Consider the following 19321-nt stretch of genomic DNA (forward strand, 5'->3'; position numbering starts at 1 on the left):
TTTCCTGAACTTAGGGAGCTTGCATTGTATTGTACTTAATCAACAAACCTGAATGGATTATTACTGAACATGCATGCTCCTCATATTCTTACATCTCGGTCCCTCTATATGACACTCTTGGTAATTGTCAAACTTTGTAACATCACAAAAGCGCACTCTAAGCATGCCTTTCAATTGGTGTTGCAGTTTTTGGGAGATTCAATGGGTTCCTTAGATATTATAGTGAATCCAAATGGCACTGAAGGTAGCATGGAAGGTCCACCCAATGCTTATTGCGTTGGTATGTCATGGGTAACCTAATTACCTTGGAGTAAGGCTTTCACTACTAATGTGAGGTAATCATCTGAGAATGATAAAGCTCTTCAGAATTATTTATGTTGAGTTTGTTCTTGCTTCTTGAGCGAGATATTATTGTTTCATAGTTTCTAGATTCGTTTTACAGGATCAACATTGCTAAGATATTTGTAGTGCATAAGAATATGTGAAACAAACACACACAAAATGTTTTTCCTTTAAAAGAAAATCATAATTATCTACCTAGAAAAATCATAAGACTGACCATTCATTTATCATTCAAATATAATTTTTTTATGCCTATGGGATCCATGCAGACTCTTTCGACATAATTTAAAAAGCTTTTGGGATATGACCGCATCCTCGAACATATAATTAAAGATTTGAAGTTTGGGAAAAACAAGATAAATTATACAACATCCAAAGATGAGACAAGACCTGGAATAGTAAAGCCATCCTTGGTTTCAGACTTTATCCACTTTCCAATATCAGTGTCAATTTTATATTTATATGAAATTGTCGCACCCCTCAATGTACATATACCCCACGTCCAAATTTCAAAACCAATGCACTTGTACCCACATATGCACCCACACTCTACCAAGTCACCCTTACTATCTAAGCACATAGTTATGTTTGAGCCTCAGTAGCATCTACCAAGTATGTGTTTCAAATTATATTGGAAATTTAAGCTTCAATCTTTACATCATAATTGCCCAGTCCAAAACATATTGATTGTGGAAAGACCCACGACTTAATATATGTCACTTTAGTTACAAAGGCAAAAAGCCAAAGCTTTTTGATTCTATTGATCGAGTTGATGTTGATCCACCAGATGGAAAAGCAGCAGGGGTTGTTATGCCAGCTAAAGACACGGAGCTAGGATCCTTCTGATCAAGCCTAATCCCATATTAAGAAAACCCGAAGTTCCAATATCACCTTCATCATTATCAATCAATTCATTTCCAAGGTTTTGAGTTGTAATCAATCTTACAATAAATTCCGATTAAAAATTAATGTAAAAGTCCTAAAAAGATACACTACTCAACTCAAAGTGTGAGTCAATTTGTTAATATTTCAATTCAATACAATGTTAAGAAATATTCAAAAACTTATATGTCAACAAATATTCAAAACCTCATTGACAAAGACTTGCTGCTTAGCAATCCCCTTGTTAAGTATTAAACCATTTAAATGAATTTATTTAAATAATAAAGGACGGAGAGAACAAAAACATCTGGAAAAAAGGAGAGCAAAGAGGCTCCACCGGAAGAAAGAACGCAAACAAGCCAAGAACAAAGACAGGAAGCGTTGGGCCGTCAGCCACATATGACCTCAAACATAACTATCATCCCTCAATTTCTACCCGTCATTCATCCCTCAAGTCGTACTAAGTATACGTGGCCGGTCAGAATCGATCCAAGTCATCAAATTCCTTAGTGTCGCGACAAAGCACATAACTATCATCCCTCATTTTCTACCCGTCATTCATCCCTCAAGTCGTACTAAGTATACGTGGCCGGTCAGAATCGATCCAATTCATCAAATTCCTCAGTGTCGCGACAAAGCACAACTAGATTTGTCCACTCTTGCGGCAACCTCCGGACGAACGCAAATGGGTTATTCAATCCTCTGCTCTACTGTTAACCATTGGAATTCCGTATCTACCGGCGCATGCAAGCCCCAGCGTCCAAGGTTCGATTCTCACGATCTCGAATTGATTCTTTTTTTGAGCTTCCTGTGCCACTACTTCGTCGTTTCCACTGGGACAGTGGGAACGGAGCCGAGCTGTTGCAGGCAGCTGAGCCTTGAATTTTACTTTAAATAAGTAACTTCATGACTAGCTGAAAATCGATGAAAGGGAGTTAGCCATGGCGTCGATGGATCTCAGGACGTTGCCATTTAGAGCACCATTTTCTCGTAGGAAGAACTTCTGCCATGGCCCGACGAAGGTTTCAGTAAGAATTATTGTCATATCGGCATCCAATTCATATGGCAGGAGACGAAACACTATTTTTCGGCCGCTGAAAGTTTCGAACGCAGGACCGGTCGGTTCGCTGCTCGATACAGGAATTCAGTTGGTCAAGAATTTAAAGATTTCTCCTGAGTCCAAAATTCGGGAGTTGCAGGACTCCTTTTTAGGTGTTAGTGATGATTTCGTATCCAATTTGATGCCCGCTGTAAATTCTTTTGATATATTTGCAGCATCTTTAGGTTTTCTAGCAGGATTGGCAGTTCACGTGTCCCGCTCTCAGAGGCCGCAATTGGCCGAACCCGGAGAAGCAATTACAGGTGACTGGTTTTTGTTCGCAAATCCTACGCCCTTTAATCGGTTCGTGGTGCTGCGTTGTCCGTCGATTGTGTTCGAAGATGGTGCATTCTTGGAGAACGTTGACGAGAAATTAAGGAAAGACAGTAAGCATTTTGTTAATTTATCGGGATATTCGTGGAAAGGAAGGATACCGAATACATATGGGCGAGAGTTTAGGGATAATAATGAAGGGGGAAGTGAATTTATGTATCAGAGAATGTGTCTTAGTGCGGAGGATGGGGGTGTGATCACTCTGGACTGGCCTGCGAGTTTGGACTTGGCGACGGAGCAGGGACCCGATAGCACAGTCTTGCTTGTCCCGGGAACAGCAGAGGGAAGCAATGACGAAGTTGTCCAGGATTTCGTGCGCAAAGCGCTTCAGCAGGGTTATTTTCCTGTTGTTATGAATCCCCGTGGATGCGCAGGCTCGCCTTTGACGACACCGAGGTGTGTTTCCCTGGCTCTTTTTTGCTCATTTGACAAAATGTAATCTTGGTGCTATATCTCACTAATGCACTAAGGTCCTCTTGACACTTCTGTGAACTTCTGAATTTACCGCAAGTCTCTGAACCCTAAAATTAACTGCATTTGTCAAATTTTGCTGGAGCTTGTAGCTAATTGTTTATTTATTTGGTTTTATTGAATCAGTTCTTCAAAGTATTCCCTCAAACTCAGCGAGCTTACCGATAATCAAAATGTCTCTGAATTTTAAACTTACCGAGCTTCCGGGAACTACTTGCCTCACTACTCCACAAAAGACAAGTCTTAGGGCAATGGAGGTTGTCCACTCTCACTGTAGAAGTCTGTCTCCACACAGTGAACTAGGGCTGAATACTGAGCCCTCTTGGCTGCTTCCTTTGTTCCTTCAAGGATCAACCCTGAGCTACAACAATTCTGCCTCTCCAACTAGATTTGATGTCCTTCTCAAATGCTGGACTTAGGGCACGAAAGACACCTTCTAACTACCCTCCAAACAATAGATGTCCACCAAAACTGTCCTAAATTTGGACTCAAACACTTAGCAAAAACATCAACATTGGAAGAATACAAACGTACCTTTGCTCTAGACGATTACTTCTGTCCCCAAATCAACTCAACCTGTGCATCTAAATCTAAAGCTTCGATTCTCTGGTTAGGGCTAGTGATTGTCCACGTCAGCTCCCCTAAACTTGGTCCAAAACTCCCTTAGGAACTTGTGGTTATTCTCCTCCTACAAGCCTTCTATATGCGCTGGACTATAGGACTGTTCTGTCACCTGTTCAGACCTATCAACCCCTCCAAACCAAAGACTACAGGGCTCCACCCTCCTTCTAGAACACAGAAAAATCCATGCTTGTGTAATTGAGAAATCCTCCGGAAAACAACTCATACATCTGCCCTCTACACTGCCTGGAATCTGCCAATCTGCCCTTAACTCAACCCTGTGCAGTCTTCCAAAGTGACACCTCTTGCTCCTTTCTGCACCTGAACTAGCTCATCAAGTGCTTGCGGCTACCTTACACCAAATGCCTCTTCACTATGAGAAATTTTCTCTTGTATGTGCTATCTTTATTATGATCCACACTTTAATACCGCGTAGAAAATCCATGAAATTCTTATCTACTATTGTGAACAATCCGAAAACTAAAAAACTAGTTTCTTTTCACTAAAACACAAAATTTCTCCACTTCAAATTTGCTGCTGCATAATAACATAAATAAAAACACAATTACACAATTTAACGACACATAATTGTGTAGGAAACTCCACTGGGAAAACCTTTTGCTTGTTACTGAGAATTCTATTGAAGAAGGTTGAACAATGGATCTTTTACAATACAATAAAGTTTCATTAGAGAACAACCATGTTCTTTCCATTTACACTTAAATTGAAACACCCTTGCTTGCACCTTGATCCCTGATTCCTAACCCAAGGAACTCGTCCTTCTTCAAACTCGCACAAGCCTCATTTAGGCTCGTTCTCTTTCTACCACAAGCTCCAAGCACAAACTTGTCCTTCCTATTGCTTGGTCTCACCAACTTGTGCTCCCCAAAACAATGATTAAACTTATGGCTTCATTCCTCTTTTTAAAGGCAATTCGAATGGTTAAAATTAGTGAGTTCTATACTATAGGTAAGTCGGATTGGTGGTTCACAAGTTAACAAAGGCTCACTGCCAGTGTTAACTAGTCCTTCCTAAATTTTAGAAGGTTAACTCAAACTCTTCCTCTTGTTCCCAATGCAACTCACACTAGAAGACAAATAACTCGACCTTCTATTTTAACACATGGGTTAACTACTTCATAACTTGTCCTAGACTCTTATTTTTAGGAACTCGAGCATGCTAGAGAAGAAATTAGTTTTGGTTCCTATGATTAAGGCACAAATGAAGGAACCCTTTTTTCACTAATATTATCAACAATGTGAACAAGAAGTAATAAGTAAACCATAACATCACATCAACACATATGGACACCACATATAAGTGGAAACCCATAAAGCAAGAAAACCGTGACTTTGTTATTGTTGTGATGCAAAGGCAAGCTCCTACTCCCTTATTACCTTTGATTTTTTGTAGGCTCCAACCTCTCCAACCTATAGGAGGTTGCTACCTCAATTTTTCTGTTAGCTTCAACATTACTCTAAGAGTCTAAGGATGTGAAAAAAATTTACTCCTTCAAACTTGGTCAACAAAGAGAGGATTCTTTCACTGGTTGGAGTGAGGTCATTGGCCAGTCATGTTTTCCCTTATTTTCTGCAAGCTCCAACATTACTCCAAGAGTCGAAGGATGTGAAAAAAATTTACCACTTGAAACTTGGTCAACAAGGAGAGGATTCTTTCACCGGTTGGAGTGAGGTCATTGGCGAGTAATGTTTTCCCTTTTATAAGTTGCCGGATGACCAATAACGAGTCTTCAAATTTTTAATGTGGTTCACGGAAACTGGGTGGCCGTAGCGGACATCCAAAGGAAAACTGGGTGGCCGCCGCTACATCCAAGGGAAAATCTAGGTAAATCAATCCAAAGGGATCTAATTTTTAATGTGTTTCACAGACACTGGGTGGCTGCCGCTACATCCAAGGGAAAATCTAGGCAAATCAATCCAAAGGGATCTAATTTTTAATGTGGTAATCTAGGCAAATCAATCCAAAGAGATCTAATTTTCAATGTGGTTCACAGACACTGGGTGGCTGCCGCTACATCCAAGGAAAATCCAAGCAAATCAATCCAAAGGGATAACGAGTCTCCAAATTTTTAATGTGGTTCACGGTCACTGGGTGCCCGCAGCTACATCCAAGGGAACACTGGGTGGCCGCTGCTACATCCAAGGGAAAATCCAAGCAAATCAATTCAAAGGGATCTAATTTTAATGTGGTTCGCGGACACTGGGTGGCTGCCGCTACATCCAAGGGAAAATTCAGGGAAATCAATCCAAAGGGATCTACCTGCCAGCCAAGCTAGCAAGGCCTAATCCCGAGGGTATCAAGGAGATTTGATACCATGACCACCCGATTAGCAAGGTGCCAAACTAGCAAGCCCTAACCACAAGGGTATCAAGGAGATTTGATACCATGACCACCCGATTAGCAAGGTGCCAAACTAGCGAGGCCTAACCCCAAGGGTATCAAGGAGATTTGATACCATGACCACCCGATTAGCAAGGTACTTAGCAACGAGAACTCGACCAATTAAGCTATCCCTTGGGGCTTAACGAGTCTACAAATACACTTAGCTTAGACATTTGATGATCACCATAATGGCAAAAACTCTACTTTAGCTTAGACATTTGATGATCACCATAATGGCAAAAACTCTACTTGGTTATTGGTTGCTCTCCCAAGTCTTCACGTAAACTAAAACACCATTTTTCCACCGAAATAAAAAATAATCCCTCTTACTCTTGCGTCCCCAAATTATATTAAACTCAACATAACTTAGTTTCAGGGAGAAAAGTTAAAATTTAAAAAATATAAATCATTTTAATAATATATAAATTGAATAAATAATTTAAAAAAAACTTAAACGAAATCAATCTAAAATTAAAATAAATTTATATGTATTTTATTAACTATTAAACCATTTTAATGAATTTATTTAAAAAATAAAGAAGACAACAAAAACATATAGAAAAATGGAGAGCAAAGAGGCTCCACTCGAACAAACAAGGCAAACATGACAAGAAGAGAGAGAGCGTTGGGCCGAGTTATATATGACCTCAAACAGAACTATCATTCCTCAATTTCTACGCGTCGTTCATCCATCAAGTCGTAATAAGTATACGTGGCCGTTCAGTATCGATCAAGTCATCAAATTCCTCACTCTCGCGGCCACAAAGCACAATTAGATTTGTCCAGTCCAGTCTTGCGGCCGAGTTATATATGACGTCAAACAGAACTATCATTCCTCAATTTCTACGCGTCGTTCATCCATCAAGTCGTAATAAGTATACGTGGCCGTTCAGTATCGATCAAGTCATCAAATTCCTCAGTCTCGCGGCCACAAAGCACAACTAGATTTGTCCAGTCCAGTCTTGCGGCAACCTCTGGACGAAAACAAATGGGTTATTCAATCCTCTGCTCTATCGTTAACCAATGGAATTCCGTATCTAACGGCCCATGCAAGCCCCAGCGTCCAAGGTTCGATTCTCAGAATCTCGAATTGATTCTGTTTTTGAGCTTCTTATGCCACCAGTACGTCGTTTCCACTGGGAACGGAGCCTAGCTGTTGCAGGCAGCTGAGCCTCGAATTTCAGTTAAAGAAGTAACTTCATGACTAGCTGATAATCGATGAAAGGGGGCTAGCGATGGCGTTGATGGATCTCAGGACGTTGCCGTCTAGAGTACCATTTTCTCAAAGGAACAACTTCTGCTATGGCCCGACGAAGGTTTCAGTAAGAATTGTTATCATATCGGCATCCAATTCATATGGCAGGAGACGAAACGCTATTTTTCGGCCGCTGAAAGTTTCGAACGCAGGACCGGTCGGTTCGCTGCTCGATACGGGAATTCAGTTGGTCAAGAATTTAAAGATTTTTCCGGAGTCCAAAATTCGGGCGTCGCAGGATTCCTTTTGCGGGGTTAGTGATGATTTCGTCTCCAATTTGATGCCCGCTGTAAATTCTTTTGATATATTTGCAGCATCTTTAGGTTTTCTAGCAGGATTGGCAGTTCACGTTTCCCGCTCTCAGAGGCCACAATTGGCCGAACCCGGAGGAGCAGTTGCAGGTGACTGGTTTTTGTTCGCAAACCCTACGCCCTTTAACAGGTTCGTGGTGCTGCGTTGTCCGTCGATTGTGTTCGAAGACGGCTTGGAGAACATTAACGAGAAATTAACGAAAGGCAGTAAGCATTTTGTTAACTTATCGGGATATTCGTGTAAAGGAAGGATACCGAATACAGATGGGCGAGAGTTTAGGGATAATAATGAAGAGGGATGTGAATTTATGTATCAGAGAATGTGTCTTAGTGCGGAGGATGGGGGCGTGATCACTCTGGACTGGCCTGCGAGTTTGGACTTGGCGAGGGAGCAGGGGCTCGATAGCACACTCTTGCTTGTTCCGGGAACAGCAGAGGGAAGCAATGACGAAGTTGTCGAGGATTTCGTGCGCAAAGCGCTTCAGCATGGTTATTTTCCTGTTGTTATGAATCCCCGTGGATGCGCAGGCTCGCCTTTGACGACACCGAGGTGTGTTTCCGTGGCTTTTTTTTGCTTATTTGACAAAATGTAACCCTGGTGCTATATCTCACTAATGCACTAAGGTCCTCTTGACACTTCTGTGAACTTTTGAATTTACCATAAGTCCCTGAACCCTAAAATTAACTGCATTTGTCAAATTTTGTTGGAGCTTGTAGCCAATTATTTATTTATTTGGTTATATTGAATCAGTTTTTCAAATGTGTTCCCTCAAACTCAGCGAGCTTATTGACTATCAAAATGTCTCCGAATTTTAAAATTAACTGCATTTGTCAATATTTGCGGAGCTTGTAGCTAGATATTTATGTATTTATTTTTATTAAATTATTACGCCACATGTATCTCCTCAAATTCGCTAACTTACCAATAGTCAAACTGTGTCTGGACTCTGAATCCCCTGCTGTCAAATTTTGGTGGAGCTTGTAGGACACCGACGTATCTTTCTAGCCTTATTTGAGAAAGCAGAATCTGGGCAAACTGTTTAATATTATGTCAATCTCACTAATGATGTAGAAAATCCACGAAATTCTGATCTGCTAATATGAACAATCTGAAATAAAATTTCTTCTCAAATAAACACAGAATTTCTCTACTAGATACAGCCGAATAGGAACGGAGTAGTCTTTAACGCGACTTTTTGAAAGCCTTTCCGGCGATTTTTTCCGGTGAAAATCCGGCAGTAATTTATTGGAATCCAAGTTTGATAGCTAATTTCTTCACAATGAAACCGTCCCAGGGGTTTTTCAGGGTGCTGAATCCGAATATGCAGTTAAAAAACCATTTTAACTGCAACAAATCATGATTTCATCTCAATTTCTTCCGCCGGATTCCGTCACCGGAATCTCAAAAAGTCGCATTATAGACAACTCCATAGGAACAGAAATAAAAACACAATCACACAATTCAACAATACAGAATTGTCTAGGGACCCCAACTGGGAAAACCCTCTGCTTGTTATTGAGAATTCTATTGAAGAAGGTTGAACAATGGATCTTTTACAATACAATAAAGTTTCATTAGAGAACAACCATGTTCTCTCTGTTTACACTAAACTGAAACACCCTTGCTTGCACCTTGATCCCTGCTTCCTAACCCAAGGAACTCGTCCTTCTTCAAACTCCCACAAGCCTCACCTAGGCTCGTTCTCTTTCTCTCACAAGCTCCACACACAAACTTGTGCTTCCTATTGCTTGGTCTCACCAACTCGTGCTCACCAAAACAATGATTAAACTTGTGCCTTCGTTCCTCCTTTTAAAGGCAATTTGAATGGTTAAAATTAGTGAGTTCTATATTAGGTAAGTCAAACTGGTGGTTCACAAGTTAACAAAGGCTCACTGCTAGTGTTAACTCGTCCTTCCTAAATTTTAGGAGGCTAACTCAAACTCTTCTTCTGTTCCCAATACAACTCACACTAGAAGACAAATAACTCAGCCTTCTATTTTAACACATTAGTTAACTGCTTCATAACTTGTCCTGGACTCCTATTTTTTAGGAGCTCGAGCATGCCAAAGAAGAAACTTTCCATAGGAGGGTCTTTCCATGACTGCAAGTCTCTCTCGGAAGGTTAAGAATTTGACCTTTCCCAAATTCTTCGTGAGGATATCTGCGACCTGCTCATTTGTCTTGATGTGCTGGAGCCTTATTGCTCCCCATTGTACCGTGTCTTGGATAAAGTGGCACTTGATATCAATGTGCTTGGAGCGGCGGTGGAACACGAGATTCTCTGAAAGGCGAATCCCACTTTGGTTGTCGCAAAAGATCACGGTGGTATCCAACACATGCTCAAATAGCTCACTGAAAAGCTTCCTCAACCAAACAACTTCACAACAAGCCATGCTAGCAACAATGTATTTGGCCTCGACGATGCTTAAAGCAACCGATTTTCGCTTCCTGCTCATCCAAGATATTGAAGCAAATCCCAATGAGAAGTAACATCCAGACGTGCTCTTACGATCCACCACACTGCCAGCCCAGTCAGCATCTGTATATCCATGCAGACTCAAATTCCTGACAGTGTATCTCAGTCCATAATGGATTGTGCTTTGGACATATCTCAAGATATTCTTAGCAACAATCTAATGAATGCGATGAGGCTCGACCATAAATTGACTCAACGTGTTCACAACGAAGCATATGTCAGGATGGGAGTTTACAAAGAACATCAGGGCCCCCACAAGTTGTCGATACTCTGAAGGGTTCGCTAGTCTGGGCCCAACAACACTTCCACATAGCTTCTTGAAGTTGAGTTCCATCGGAGTAGACACAGACTTGCAAGCCAACATCCAACATCTCTCAAGCAACTTCACAATGTATTTTCCTTGAGAGAGGAAAATCTCATCCGCCTTTTGCCAGACCTCCAGCCCTAGGAAGTAGTGCATCAATCCTAGGTCCTTCATCTTGAATTCGGAAGCGAACTCCCTCTTGCATTGATAAATGAGAGGGTCATCACTTGTCAGAAAGGGATCATCACATAAAGGACTAGAATGAGAGGCTTATCCTTTTCAACCTTGAAGTATAGTTTTGGGTCAACATCGTTCCTTGTAAATCCCAACTTCATAAGATAGCTATCAATCCTCTCATACCAAGCCCTAGGGGCTTGCTTCAACAAATAGAGGGCCAACTTGCATACATGTGTCTTACGATCTTGAACTTCGAACCCCTCAGATTGTTCTACATAGACTTCCTCCTTGAGCGAGCCATGCAAGAAAGCAGTTTTGACATCCATTTGGTGTAGGCTGCATCCTTGAGAGGCAAAAAGGGCTATGATTGAATGAATAGTGGTATATCAGGCAACCGGTGCAAATATCTCATCATAATCTAGTCCTTCCTTTTGAAAGAAGCCTCGAGCAATGAACCTGGCCTTGAACTTTTTATCTCTCCCTTAAGCTCCATGTTTGATTTTGTAAAGCCATTTTGAAGTGACCACTGACTTGTCCTTGGGTCTAGTAACCACATCCCAGACATCATTCTTCATAATTGATTCATATTCCTCATTCATCACATCCTTCCAAACTTGGTGCTTCATGGCTTCTTCGAATGTACATGGCTCAGATTGAATTATGGTATTCATAGCAGCTAAGTACCCTTGGTACTTGTTCTACTTCTTGCTTTCACGAAACGTCTCACTTGGTGCAACATGTCTCTCAGCATCTTCAAGAGTATCTTTGAGCTCGCAAGTCTTGTTCTTGAAGTAGAGGGCTCACTAGGAGGTGGATCCATGGGATCCATCGGACCTTCAACATCGGGCATTGGATCACCTGTCGGAGATTCATCTTGCTTTCCTGCATCTTCGTCATTGTATAGTCATATGCCATCCCTGAATGGTATTTTCACACAAGGAATGTCTCATCAATCTCCAGTCCGTCCACCTGATGAGCGCGAGTGATTCGGGAGACATGACTGAAACCTAGGGGGCATGCACCCTGGTCTGCTTCGGCAGAAAAACTTCGGGTATAGGGTAGGTTTCCGCGAGAGATATATGACTGGACTGTACTCCCGTCCGTGATTGGAAGAGGGGGTTAGACTGGAATAAGATTCTCTCGTCAAAGCTATGTCAGTGGATTGTCTCACCTTTGTCTATTTTGGTAGACATCGCCAAAGAAGTGTTTTGTTTGCGCTGTGAATAGAACAATTGTTGGTAACCTGAAAGAGGTAGACCAAGGCTTCGAATGAGCGAAACCATTTGAACACTTCATCCTTCTTCTTCAAGAAATAGATCCATGTTTTGCGAGAGAAGTCATCCACAAAAATTGCATAGTTCATGTATCCTCCTAAAGATGTTACAGTGAACATACCCGATAGATCAGAATGGATCAATTGAAGAATATCGGTAATTTGACTTTCACTTGAAGGGAATGGTTCCCTTGTATGTTTTCTAGCTGCACAATTCTGACAAACTCCTTCATGATCTAAGTTGAATTCGGGTATACTTGTGATCATCTTCCTTACATCAGGTAAGGTTGTTGGAAATAATACTGAGAGGGGGGGTGAATCAGTATTATCTAGCAATTTACCAAATCTTCCTTATTTGATTCTTTTGAAATATTCTTGTATATCAGTACCATAAAACAATGAGCATGAATAAAGAAAATAGACAGTCACACCAAAGAACACAAGATGTAAGGTGGAAACCCAATGCGGGAGAAAAACCACCTGCTGCAATATGTCTCTATCTTCTTTCAAGAAATTCTTTTTACAATGATTTTGTACTGGTGCAGTCCTTTACCAGCACGCAGGCTGCAACCTGCAGAGAGCTACAACTCTCTCTCGTTTTCCAGACTCTCCTGGAAGGGAGCTACAACCCCCTACTTCTTTTCATGAAGAATCAAATGATCAACAAGTATACAACAGATACAGTCTACGACAGATATCAGATCAGTAATTACAGAAACAACCCAGAACACCTTATGAACAGAAATATACAGTCAACAGATCATCTTAAGACAGGGACGCATATTTTCTTTCTGTGGCCTGCGACTGGACGCAGTGTACCTTATGCTGTTCTGCGTGCAGACGCACTGTTCCTCTTTGCTTTTCTGCGACCGACGCACACAGAAACACTATCGCGCCGCGTCTTTCGCTTCAGAGACGCACCCAATACCACAGTCGCGCCGCGCCCTTTGCCTCAGAGACGCACCTGAGCCTTTACTGTACTGCGTCCCGGCGCACTTTCCCTTCACTGAATCTGCGTCCCTTCAGATATAGAAGATAAGAGGACTTCAGAACCAACCCAAACACTCAGATCCACAGATCTTATCATGCGCCATATAGATCGTAGTCCATTAGAAGATTCGCCCTTATAGATTTGGACTAGATCTCACCAAGAGATATTCAACCAAGATGATGCTTAATCCAAATGAACTCCTTTGCTTTATATAGGCAAGCTTCTCCCCAAAGCGTGGAACAATACCACGAGCCGACACCATAGAAACACAAAAACCGTCGGTTAGATACCACACAAGAAACCCCCACGTGCTTTTCTCTGCCTTGAAATGTGTGCACTGGGCGGACGCACCTCCTGAACGGCTGGCCTGCGTCCCTGGACGCGGGTTCTGTATGGTATACCTGCGGGGACGCACTTGCTGAACATATTTCCTGCGTCCTTCTTGATTTACCACCTGAATGAGTTTGCCATCAAGGACAACACCTGAATCATAATGCCAACAAACTCCCCCTTTGGACTTGATGGCAACCACATAATCTTCAGCGTCATCATTCTCCCCCTTTGACATCAAGGGCAAAGGGTATGCTCCCCCTATGCTCATGCTTCTCCAGATCTGTAACCAGAAATCCATCATGAAGGAGACAGAGACATATTGCAGCTATTTCCAAGATCTCCTTCTCCATAATGCCAACAATGCATTATGTGCTCCCCCTGAGCCTATACCATCAATAGGAAGATGATCAACAGTGAGATGATGCATCAACAACCCCCAGCTTTTGCCTGAGGTATTCAAAAGTGTCCCTGGGCAACGGTTTGGTGAAAATATCAGCAACTTGTTCCTTAGAAGGAACATACTCCAACTTGACCTTCTGTTCAAGTACTTGTTCCCGGAGAAAATGGTACTTGATTGGTATGTGCTTGGTTTTTGAATGCATAACCGGATTCTTTGAGATGCTGATTGCACTTGTGTTGTCACATAAGATAGGAATAGGAGGTGTACAAGTGATTTGATAATCCTGCAAAGTCTGCATCATCCAAAGAAGTTGGGTGCAACAAGATGCGGCAGCAACATATTCCGCTTCAGCTGTAGACAAGGCAATTGAACTCTGTTTCTTGCTGAACCAAGATACCAGTCTGGAACCCATAAAGAATGCACCACCACTTGTGCTTTTCCTGTCATCCACGCTTCCGGCCCAATCTGCATCTGTATAAGCATGAAGAGTGAGATCTGTATCTCTAGGATACCATAGGCCATAATTTTGAGTCCCTTGAAGATATTTGAAGATTCTCTTCACTGCTTGAAGATGAGTCTCCTTTGGATTTGCCTGAAATCTTCCAACTATTCCAACTGCATGCATGATGTCTGGTCGGGTACCTGTCAAATATAGTAGACTTCCAATCATAGATCTGTAGGTTGGTTGATGTACTGCTGCAGATTCATCATTTGCACTGAGACTACATCCTGTGACCATGGGTGTACATACTGGTTTTGCATCTTCCATGCCATATTTCTTCAAAATCTGCTTGAGATACTTGGTTTGAGATAAAAGGATTCCTCCTTTCTTTTGTTGGATTTGCAAACCAAGGAAGTATGTCAGTTCTCCTAGCAAGGACATCTCAAATTCTTTCTGCATGACCGAGGCAAAGCTTTGACTCATAGCTTCTTCATTACTGCCAAAAATAATGTCATCTACATACACAACAAGTATTAGTAATTTGTCATTTTCAACTTTTATATAAATATTGCTATCTGCTGAACCTTTTGAAAAACCTTGTTGATGAAGATATTTGTCCAACCGGTAGTACCAAGCCCTTGGAGCTTGTTTGAGACCATAGAGAGCCTTTTTTAATCGGCATACAAGATTTGGATCGTTTCCAAGAATGAAACCATCTGGCTGTTCAATGTACACTTCTTCATCCAAGTCTCCATTCAGAAAGGCTGATTTCACATCCATTTGAAATACTTTGAAGTTTTGACAACTTGAGAGAGCAAGAAACATTCGAATGGCCTCAAGTCTTGCAACAGGAGCAAAAGTTTCTTCAAAGTCTATTCCTTCTTGCTGTGCATACCCTTTACAAACAAGTCTGGCTTTGTTTCTAATTACTTCTCCATTTTCATTTAATTTATTTTTGAAAACCCATTTTGTTCCGATAACATTCTTATCCTTTGGTCTAGGAACCAGCTCCCAAGTGTTGTTCTTTTCGATTTGCTCAAGTTCTTCATCCATTGCTTTCACCCAACATTCATCTTTGCATGCCTCTTTCACATTTTGTGGTTCAGTAGAGGAGAGTAATGCCAAATAACTTGAAGCTTCTGCAACTGTTCTTCTAGTTTGTATACCTGCTTCTTTTTGTCCCATGATCTGAGATTCTGGATGGTTCTTTTGAACATATCTGGATGGAGTCTTTTCTTCTATTCTTGTTCTTTCTTCTGCTTCTTCGTGAGGTCCGTCTTGAGATTGTTCTTGCGGTTCTTCTTCTTCATCATTCTGTCTTTGAGGGTAGCTTTCATCTTCTTCAATGTCTTCACGATGTATTTGCCTAGGAATGTATCCTTTCTCATCAACCACTACATCAATGCTGTCAACAATTCTGCCAAGTCTTTTATTGTAGCATTTGTATGCTTTGCTATGTGGAGAGTAGCCAAGAAGAATTCCTTCATCTGCTCTAGGATCAAGTTTGCCAAGCTGCTCCTCAGTATTCTTGATATAGCATTTGCTCCCAAAGATTTTGAAGTGCTTTACCGAAGGAGTTTTACCACTCCAGAGCTCATGAGGAGTTTGAGTGCTGTTCACTCGGACATTTGTCTTGTTGAGAATAATAACTGCCGCATGTGCAGCTTCACCCCAGAAGGTTGCAGGAGTTCCTGATTCATCAAGCATAGCACGAGCCATTTGCTGAATTGTTCTGTTCATTCTTTCCACTACTCCATTTTGCTGAGGAGTTCTAGCTGTAGAAAATTCTCTCCTTATCCCATGTTCATCACAGAAATCGAAAAATTCATTTGAAGTAAATTCTCCACCTCTGTCGGATCTGAGGCACTTAATTTTGTGACCTGATTCATTTTCAACCAAAGCTTTGAAGGATTTGAATTTTTCGAAAGCTTCATCTTTGTGCTTCATAAGTCCTAACCAAACAAACCTGGAGAAATCGTCAATAAATAATATCAAGTATTCCTCTCCTCTAGGTGTTCTTTTTTTGAATGGTCCACATACATCTGTATGTACTAGCTCAAGAGGCATGCTGGCTGATCCTTCTTTCTCTGGAAAGTTAGTTTTGGTTTGTTTTCCAAACTGACATGATCTGCATATGGTGTTGTCAGGAATTTTGATATCTGGAAGATCGCGAACTGCCTGATATTTGCAAGCTTTCCTTATTTGTGAGAAGCTTAGATGTCCCAACCTTCGATGCCATAACCAGTGCTCTTCATCCTTGCTTAGATAGCATTGTTGTTGTCCTTCATCAAATATGTATAGATTATTTGGAGTTCTTTTTCCTTTGAGAACTGTTTTACCTGTATCAAGATCACGAACAAGACATCCATTTGATCTGAATATAACCTCGGTTCTTTGATCACACATTTGGCTTACACTTAGAAGATTATGCTTTAGTCCATCAACAAACAAAACATTTCCAGCCTTAACATCTTCTTTTAAAGGAGCAATACCTTTTCCTTTTATAGTTGCAGGAGTATCATTTCCAAAAGAGACTTTCTTTCCCTTTTCTAAATTAGAATAAGATTCAAGTTTTTCTTTATCACCTGTCATATGCTTTGAACATCCACTGTCAATGTACCATAGATTTTCTTGTCCTTCTGCATAGAATGCTATCCCACATCTTTCTGTTTGAGGTTCCTTTATTTTCCATGTTTTGGTGCCTGAGGCTTGTTCTTTTTTTTGTTCTTGTACCTTTCTTTCCGGAAACCTGCTTCTGCATTCAAAGTCTTCATGTCCAAAATTATTGCAAATAGAGCATTCAACTTCATTTTCAAGAGCTGAAAAGTTGTTATAGGTCCTTTTTGTAATCCCTGTCATACTTCTTTGTTTTTGAGCTTCCCTAGTCATGATTGTTTTATACGCAACACATTGAGCTGCTTTGTGACCAAAGTTATGGCAAGAAAAGCATTGTCCATTGAAGAAGCTTCTGCGATTATTGAATCTACCAGCCAACTGATTGTAATTTCTATTTTCATCTATTCTTGAACCAAATTGGGAAGATTTTACCTGTGGCTGGTTGTGGCTTTTGTTCACCCTTAAGCTGGATTGCCCCTGATAGTTTCTGTTTGACGTTTGTCCCTGCTTTACCTGATGATCTTCCTTGTGCTCTTGCTCATTTCTTCTTGCTGCATCAAGATAACTTTTTGAAGTGGATGCTTGAGAAGTTTCTCCATTATAGCCCAGACCTGTCTTATTTAGTGGAGACCGCTGCACACTGATAATCTCATTCAAAGTTTCAGATCCTTTGACAAACTTGAGATTGATAGTTTTTGTTTTCTCAATTTCTTTTCTAAGACCAACAATTTCACCTTCTAATTTTTCAAGATGTTTTTCCTTTTCATCAATTTGAAATTGTAGAGTATCAATAATCATGTTCTTTTCTTCTATACATCTCTTGAGTCTAGTAATTTCATCATAAAGGTTATCCACATCTACAGCATCCTCATAATCATCATCTTCAAATGCCATTAACAATCTGTATTTGTTACCTTGTTCATCTTCATCACTGTTTGATAAGCCATCACTATCTTCATGGGTGTAGTAGCTTTTCTTATTTGCACTCTGTTTCTTGTTCCATCTAACTGGTTCCTTTCCTTTATCCTTATAAGAGCATTTTGTAGCATAATGACCTACTCTTCCACAAGCAAAGCATTTGAAAGGTAGCTTACCTCTGAACCTTCCAGAACCCCTTTGAAGATTTCTGACAAAATTTGATTCTTCTTCCTCTTCTTCTGGAACATGACTTGCTTCATAGTGATCTTCTTTGCCTGATGCTTTAAAAGCAGCTTCCCTTCTGTCTGATGGACCTCCCTTTCTCATTTCATAAGCAGTTAGAATTCCATGTAGCTGAGACATAGTGAGAACACGGAGATTTTCCTTTTCCTCTACTGCAGATACTTTAGATTCAAACTTGGGGGATAAAGATCTTAGAATCTTTTGAACTACTATAGTCTCTTTTATTTCTTCACCCAAATTTTTCATACAATTAACAATCTCATCTACCCGAAGAAAATAATTAGCCACACTTTCATCATTATACATCTTGAGAGTCTCATATTGAATCCTGAGAGTTTGAAGTTTAGCTTCTTTTACCTGTTCATCTCCTTCATAGCTAGTGATCATTTTGTCCCATATCTCTTTTGCTGATTTGAAGTGCATGACCTTCATGAACTCTGTTTGGGATATACTTCCTAATAGAGTACTGACTGCTTTTGCATTTGTTTCATACTGCTTTTTCTCAGCTGGATCTGTAGGAGTAGCTGAAGGAAAGGCATAGCCTGATTCTACAATGTTCCAAACTTCTGTACCAAGAGATTGAAGATATGCAGTAACTCTTACCTTCCAATAATTGAAGTTTGTCCCATCGAAGACGGGTGGCCTGATTGATGCTTCTCTCTCGTAGTTGCTCATGATGAACGATCTACCTTCAAGCGATCAAGCTTTTCAGAAGGACCTGCTCTGATACCAATTGTTGGAAATAATACTGAGAGGGGGGGTGAATCAGTATTATCTAGCAATTTACCAAATCTTCCTTATTTGATTCTTTTGAAATATTCTTGTATATCAGTGCCATAAAACAATGAGCATGAATAAAGAAAATAGACAGTCACACCAAAGAACACAAGATGTAAGGTGGAAACCCAATGCGGGAGAAAAACCACCTGCTGCAATATGTCTCTATCTTCTTTCAAGAAATTCTTTTTACAATGATTTTGTACTGGTGCAGTCCTTTACCAGCACGCAGGCTGCAACCTGCAGAGAGCTACAACTCTCTCTCGTTTTCCAGACTCTCCTGGAAGGGAGCTACAACCCCCTACTTCTTTTCATGAAGAATCAAATGATCAACAAGTATACAACAGATACAGTCTACGACAGATATCAGATCAGTAATTACAGAAACAACCCAGAACACCTTATGAACAGAAATATACAGTCAACAGATCATCTTAAGACAGGGACGCATATTTTCTTTCTGTGGCCTGCGACTGGACGCAGTGTACCTTATGCTGTTCTGCGTGCAGACGCACTGTTCCTCTTTGCTTTTCTGCGACCGACGCACACAGAAACACTATCGCGCCGCGTCTTTCGCTTCAGAGACGCACCCAATACCACAGTCGTGCCGCGCCCTTTGCCTCAGAGACGCACCTGAGCCTTTACTGTACTGC

The 19321-nt window shown here is 40.9% G+C and overlaps 1 protein-coding gene across 3 annotated transcripts in view; it reads left to right on the plus strand.

The window, feature by feature from the left end:
• Positions 1 to 1905: 1905 nt before the first annotated feature.
• LOC149175652 (alpha/beta-Hydrolases superfamily protein) overlaps positions 1906 to 19321 on the plus strand; it is a 229962-nt gene continuing 212546 nt past the window's right edge. The window contains exon 1 of one of the 3 annotated variants that reach the window (XR_016258018.1): positions 1906 to 3052. Coding sequence is in view for 2 of the 3 variants with exons in the window: in XM_089419730.1 (XP_089275856.1) it covers positions 2166 to 3052 (887 nt within the window). In the remaining variant the exon portion in view is untranslated. Of the gene's footprint in view, positions 3053 to 7129; positions 8268 to 19321 lie in introns of those variants that run through there. The other 2 variants (XM_089419730.1, XM_089419731.1) reach the window with 2 other exon arrangements.

This window comes from Pinus tabuliformis, chromosome 4_1, assembly GCF_031772625.1.
Source record: "Pinus tabuliformis cultivar Carrire ecotype Pingquan chromosome 4_1, CPIR1, whole genome shotgun sequence".
Classification (NCBI taxonomy): Eukaryota; Viridiplantae; Streptophyta; class Pinopsida; order Pinales; family Pinaceae; genus Pinus; species Pinus tabuliformis.